Here is a 7,448-nt window from a genome sequence, read left to right as displayed (position 1 = left end):
GCCTTATTAATAGTGTTGATTAACATAGTACATATGATTGCGAATATTCGAATCGCTAATTTTAATTGTGAATATCGTCACTTCCAGAATGTGCGAATATTTTGAATATAGTGGTATATATTTGTGTTCGCGAATAGTGTTGATCGCGAATATTCTATTTGCAAATTTATCGCGAATATCTGCATTTAGCAACATCCCTAGCAACCAATAGGAAAGTTGACTACCCCTTAGTGTAGATCGCACATTTTTATTGCGAATATATTACATTGCCGATTTTCACAATCAATTAAATAATGACTGGGATGACTGGACTGGAATTCTCGAATTTGCGAATTTATGGGCAAAAATTTGTGAAATATCACGAATTCGAATATTGCCTATGCCGCTCATAACTACTTATTAACAAGGCCCACAGATTTCTATGAGTGCTGTATTACAGATACCCTTCTTACAATAGGCTTGGGGCCTATTGAAAAATTTACAGGTTCAATTAACCCTATATACCTCCATAAATAGGTCTGTGCATAGCTTCCACTGTCTTTTTTATACATTTTTTAGCCACATAGTGGCGCTGTTGCAGTAGATGAAGCTCCACTATTCAGCTTTTCAATCTGGAGTGTTCATTTTTGCAGAACCACGTGTTAGTTCATTTGTAGGGATAAAAAGAGGAAATCACTAATCTATAATGAGCATTTATATTCTGAATGAAATTAAACATGCAGGTCTATACAATTCATCTGGTGCACTGATTATTTATTAAATCTTTTGGTGGTTCTCTGGAACATCTCAACACACGTGCCGCCTTTCATGTTTGTTGACATGGTCAGGGTAAAGGTACCTAAAAATATAACACAGTTAATTCCTCAGGAAAGGCCTAGCACAATCGGATCTGGATTATAACACGTCTTAGCTGCCAGTCTATCAGTCTTGTATTCAAGTACATAAGTAGAGATCATTGCTCTGGTTGCAGAACATTCACAATGTGTATGACAAGTTCTTCTGTTTACAATCCCTCTTCTGGATGCTCAAAAAATATAATACAAAAGAAATCACTGTCCTTTCAACGAATATAATAAAATCCAGAATTTGTTTCAAAGAGCATGATCAAGATTAAATACACTTCCACTGTGATCAAAGATAAATGATGTTTGAAGAACTAAAAACATGTTTGGCGCTGAGATGTTTCATATTTCAGCCCTTTTCCACAATGTTATTTTCTTTTTCTTTTGTTCAGTGTACACATTTTTGGCAAGTTTTAGCTGTCAGATATCAAATTTCAAGGCGTGTTATTTGCATGCAAATGTGTAGAGTACACACATACGTTATCCCCTCACACAGACACACACGAACACATTTATGCTTATGACCCCACCACCCCACCCTCCCACCACCCTTATGCAACAGAAAAGTCAGTCTTGGTCCACGTCTCTCTGTCTCTCGGGAACTCTGTAATAAGTGTGAGCCTTTTGCACTGCTTATCGTAGTCAGAGTTTCATAAGACTTAGTGGGATGAAAGAGCCTCCTAGATCTATCTTATCTACATTCAAATGTTAACCCTTGTGATGGCTAACAAGACCGGTTGACTCTTTGTTTGACAGCAGTGCTCTGAAGCCTTCTCTGTCTCTAAAAACTACATTGGATGGCTTAATCTGTCACTCAACTATCCAGGGGGTGGTGTATTCCTATGGGAAAACATATTCTGAGATTTGCCAGCCAACACTTTCACTGCAGTTCGTTTGACTTGGCTTGCTTGAAACTCCCTGATCGGTTCTTGGGACTCATGTTGGAGAGTCAATCTAAGAGAGCTGGGAAACCTTTGCACACTTTGCAATTTTTTCTTTCAACTTTTGTGGACTCAGAAAAATGCTCAGATCATTGACATTACTACAAGCTACTGAGAAGCAGTTTTTTAAACAATTTTCCGCCCAGGAGCGTGTGGCTGATACCTTTTTCGTGTCTGATTGCGAGCTTTCAACTGTGACCAGTAGAACAGCCGGGAATGTTCAGACCTGGGCAATTTGTATAGAGCAGATTTTTTTCAAGCTGTTTTGTCTATTTCATCTGATTGGAAAAACTCTTCGGATTCAAAGTAAAATTTACCCTACTGAGAATCCTAGACCCAGAAGAGGGTGTAGGATTTCCTGAAAAGAGGGCACAGGTAGGGTCAAAATGCCAAAAGATATTTGAAGATGCAAAAGGGGAAACTGGAGATGGATATACTCAGGAACAAAAGGAGTTTTGGGAAAGTGGAATAGAAGCAACTACACCTAATTTCAATGTAACCCAATGCTTTCAGTCTCTAAAAGGTATTTGAAGGTCCACTTAACAGTTGCAAGAATATACATGTCATCTTAACTGTTCAACTGATAATCTAACATATAGTTTAACACATTTATTTTAAGTAACTAAAATAAGGTTTAGAGCAGTGCATTATGAATTATGTTAAATATTCAGTACATAGATCTGTATAGGTAATAATGTAAATCAAATTACAATGACCATAAAATAGAGATTTGGCCACCATCACCAAAGTCCTATTTAGAGACTAATATAAGTATATTTTTGTATAGATAGCAGTTTTAATACTTTTTGACAGCCATGAATGTCAATATACTTTTCGCTTTCACTATAACAGTTTGAATTTTATATTTAACGGCTATTTTATTTTTTATTTTATTATTGCTTCCTTATAATATTTTGACATGTAAAGGCTATGTCACATTGAATCATTTGAAAATTAAATGTAAAAAATTGTCTCAGAATTTTATAAAAAAAATTAATAATAATAATTCAAACAGTTAGTTCTTTACCTCAATCCCAATGAAAAAAAATAACAACTTTTAAAATACAATCAGGAACCTAGCACGTTTTGTGGTCAAAATCAAGTAGCAGCTCCTGAGATTCTGCACAGTGTTGCTTGGCAGGGAAAGGGTTACTCTTCAGAGCACCGAGCCATCTGGCTGGGCTGGTTTGGTATAATCGAGCAGATTATGTTCACAAGACTCAGAGTTTAAGGCTCCTCACCCATAGAGCAACTCAGAAAAATCTTTTGTAGAAGGCTTGCAAAAACCAACTTTTTTGTTACTCTGAATGAATACACTTCCAGCAAACTACAGCTTCATGTCGATGTTTCTTAATAGATTAACACGGATGCCATGGTCAATCCAACCACCACGGTAAGAAATATTACCTGTGATCTGCAAAAGCAAGGTAGGCAGTTAAGAATAGGAAAGGGTGGGGGTAGATCTAAGACTTTATTAAATGTTTAGATAATTTTATATTCTCATTTTTGAAAAATATTTAGCTTTACCTATTTTGCTGGTAATTTAAATGTATTCTTTCAGAAGATATACATATTTACTGTATACATAATTGGTTACCTTTTCAAGTAAAGAAAATGGGGAAAAAAAATTAAAAAAAGGAAAAAATATACAACTGCTGGGAATAAAAAAAAGAACTTTGCTCACAGAAGGAATGTAGAACTAGCTGTAACAGACCTCACTCACCCCAGAGGCAAATTTTAGTCCTTGCAAAAGCAGTCAAAATCTCTCTTCTCTTACTGCTTTCCTGCTCAGGTAATGCACTTAAGCTGCCAGCTTAGTTAAACATTTGCCACCATTGTTTGTGTGTGTGTGTTTTTTTTTTATAATGCAGTGTTCCATCTACATATGCTGGATACTGTAAGTGTTCTTGTAGAGTGTGGTGATAGGGTTATTTACTATTCTAACAATCTCTCGGGTATACTAATTCTGAACATACCATTTCCACATGCTTAAAAAGTTACTTAATAGAGTGTGGTATCCAAAAATAACGTCCTGTTCCTTAAGACATGTCAAACTGTTTTATTACTGTATTTATTTTAGTTAAGTGTAGAAAAAAAATTATTGAAATAATATATTAGGCTAAAAAATTCTCTATATGTTCAGGTGCATTTAGGAGTCATGTATTTATGATAATATTAAACAGTTGGGACAAAAATGTCACTTTGGGACGTGATTTATACAGTTACACCCTCATAGGTATACTGTTATTGTATAGTTTTTGTGCTGCTTAAGAATCAACATTATGTTCTTATGGTAAGAATCGGTTTACTATTTAGTGGTTGTATAATGAATGTCATCAGTGCTTAGTGATAGACATAACACTCTGAACTGCTGTGCTGTATGGTAGGTTTACAAAAAAATTAAGTGTGAACATGTTTGGCGTGTACAGTGATAAACTTGACTGATTGCAAAGAAGTCATCCCTACATGCATGGGCATAATAGATGATTATGACTAAACGCTAAAGGGAAGCTAAGAGTGTTATAACGATGAATGATCTCAGCTAATTACTTTGCTTGCTCGAAAAGCCATTACAGTGTATCATTTATGTTTCTTTCTGAAATCCGTAAGTCAGAAGTTCAGATTCTCTTGGAATCCTTCACTTTTTCTTCTCATCAGTAATTATTTTAAGGCAATGGGTTAGCATGGTTTTGGAATCTCATTTGGTAAGTCACAACTAATAGGATTGTACCGGATATTTCTGAATAGCTCTAGCCAGTTTGCTGTGAGCAAATCTTGTGATGTGTTGATTTATTTATGGACCAGTGAAATTTTGAATGCCCACGTATTTAGTATTTGTTTTTTGGGATTTGTGTTTTAAAGATTTTTATATTTCGTTTTTTGTTTTTGGAAGGAAAGGACAGGTGCAGCCAATGGAGAGCTCACATCTCAAGCTATACAATACTAGATATTACAATATTAAAAATTTATGAAAATGATAGTGCTTTATAGAGTAGTGTCAGTGCACCATTTGAGCTTCACACTTTTAGCACATCTTGCCCCTACAATTACCTGCCAGGGGTAATATGTAGGGCACAGAAATGGAGAAAGTCCAGAAAGGTCAGAAACTAAATTTGATTGGCCTATTAATTCTACCAAAAGCAGAACAGACTAGGAGCAGAACTGTCACTAAGATGTTGATGAACGTGGTGGTACATAGGTAGAAAATTTGGAAAAAAAACATACATTTTTGGGTTTAGTTGGACCTTAAATTAGTTCAAAATGTGGGTACCCATAGAGGAAAGTGTAGAAGAAGATTCAGAAAACCATCTTTTGGGAAACACCACACAAGATCGTATGTTGCCCTAGATGATGGATGATTTATCAACACAATACATCTCTATGGTTTCAGGACATAAACTATGGAAAAGGCTCCATGAAATGATTGCACTTTATTTTGCATTGCTTGAATCATGAGTGATTTAGATGAGCAGAGAGACACTTGTCTAATGTATGAAAATGTAATTGTAAGTTAAGATTTCACTTACTCACCTTCAAAAGTGCATAACAGTAAATATGTGTCATATTTAAAGATGATAGTAACAGAGGGTGTCCTCCTACTGGGATCTCCAGTAATCAGCTGCAATCTGGGAAAGAACTCAAAAGCAAGAGCAGTTTATCTACAGCGCCACTACAGGAGAAATTAAGAATTACACAGTTCTCATTGAACTGTGTAGGACACAGGTCTGCCAGTTCCTCCATAGAGAGAGAGAGATGTTCTTCAAAGCCTATAAAGATTATTAGAAGTGGTTTGTAACTTTAGATTCCACTGATCATGTCAGAAAAATCACTAATAGGGTATTTAAAGTGGTCTTTCTATACAGTACATCTCCTTTAACTAACATATAATAGACATAGTCACACATTAGATTTGTGCTCTGATACCCATACTAGTAGGCATACAAAAAAAGCTACAGATATGGGATTTGGGTTTGTCTTTTCATTTGATGTAGGCCACATTCAACTAGAACTGCAGTAGAATGAGGCTTTTAGGAGTTTTGTTGAAGAAATGGCCCAAGAGAGAATTATCCCTAGATGATCAACATGAACAATGTGATTCTTGATTCCACAAGATACATAAACAGGAGACCTTGTAAATCACTCTGTCTCCATCTATACAAACCAACATCTGAGGGCGGCATAAACCAGTGACGGAAATCTTGAGCAAAACGTACAACTGACCCAGTCATTTTACTAAACTCTTTATTGAACAGCTCCAGCATGAGTTGAGCACTAGAGTCATCTCAATATACTGTAAAAGGTAGGGAGTCTTGATATTCATGAGCTCCCAGCTCCCCCCAATCCCCACAACTGATTGACATATTTTTTCCTATTGCAATCAACATAAAGGGACAGGGAGAGCTAGGAACTAATATAAGTACTCCCTAGCACATAATGTGAATTGAACAGCTCCAACACTGGAAATGTTCTATACAGATCTTAGTAAAATGACTGGGTCAAGTCAAGAAAGTGACCCAGCATTTTGTTTAGGATAGTTCATGCTGCCTTCAGATAGGACACCATAAAACTGGTGACAGATTCCCTTTAAATACCTACAAAATATTGGCCTACAAGACAGGGTTATATGGCTCACTTGTAAGCATTAGGACATGCCATCTCTTACATACTTACTGTATGCTAATAAAGAATGGAACCCCCAATACTTTCATTCATATCGTTTTTATGTGTACTGTATGTACAGTTTATTCATTCCATGCTTCTTGATTTTGACATAAAATAGATACATTCATTGTGTGTACTTGGCAAGTTAATTAAGCATTTTTTGTTCTCATGCTGGCACTGTTTCTAAAAGAAGGCAGCTATGTCTTTCTAATTCCGGACAACCCCTTTAAATGATCACTGAGATTTCACAAAGCTTTTTATATATCATAGCAACTATCAAATATTTTGAGAAATGAAGAGCAAAGGTAGACAACAACAATCTGAGTTCATAAGAAGCCAAACATAGAAAAACAGGTCCAGTCCACAAGGCCCAGTTTACACACATTTACAAAAGTCAACTTTTGCAGACTTATTCAAGCTACTACTGACCAAAAAACTGTTGCCACTCACCATTACCAGTCAGCGATAAAAATCAAGAAGGAAGGGTCTCTGAAACTGTCTGAAATCTCATTTCATTAAAGAACTGGAAGAAGCCTGAAGTTAGGCAAAACACTGGGTTGGGCCATAATCTCAGCATACCTGTATTTTAAAGATTTATTGTTAGTAAGGAGAATCAACCTTCTTACTTTTAAAAGTGCCTATGCACTATTTCTATTCCTCTCTCCTAAGTGTCCTGATCAAGATTTGTGGAGTCTACATTTTTGATCGTGATTACACCTGAACCACTCATCTTCATTGACAGTGTCTGGATTATCTTGCTGTTGTGGAGAGGATTTAATGAAATGAGATCTCAGACTGTTTGGGAAACCGTTTTACCACTGACTGGTATTGTTTAGAGGCAACAGTTTTTTTTTGGGGGGGGGGGGTTTTGGTCAGAGGTAGCCTGACTTTTGTTTGTGCACTTGCTCATTATTGTTCACCAATGTGTCTGTAAGATAATTATACGGCACTTACTAATATAGTCCTTGTTGAAATTCTGCACCATTTTATATATTTTAAGGGG

General features: G+C 36.1%; 1 protein-coding gene across 5 annotated transcripts in view; it reads left to right on the top strand.

Moving 5' to 3' along the window:
• The first annotated feature begins 1,481 nt into the window (after positions 1-1,481).
• Positions 1,482-7,448, top strand: part of NTF3 (neurotrophin 3) — a 139,760-nt gene continuing 133,793 nt past the window's right edge. Inside the window, exons 1-2 of one of the 5 annotated variants that reach the window (XM_040439202.1) lie at positions 1,489-2,306; positions 3,141-3,176. In XM_040439202.1, coding sequence (XP_040295136.1) covers positions 3,156-3,176 — 21 coding nt within the window. In that variant the 5' untranslated portion in view covers positions 1,489-2,306; positions 3,141-3,155. Of the gene's footprint in view, positions 2,307-3,140; positions 3,211-7,448 lie in introns of all 5 variants that reach the window. The other 4 variants (XM_040439204.1, XR_005780393.1, XM_040439205.1 and 1 more) reach the window with 4 other exon arrangements.

Source organism: Bufo bufo, chromosome 1 (assembly GCF_905171765.1).
Source record: "Bufo bufo chromosome 1, aBufBuf1.1, whole genome shotgun sequence".
Classification (NCBI taxonomy): Eukaryota; Metazoa; Chordata; class Amphibia; order Anura; family Bufonidae; genus Bufo; species Bufo bufo.
This window is presented reverse-complemented; position numbering and strand designations above follow the sequence as displayed.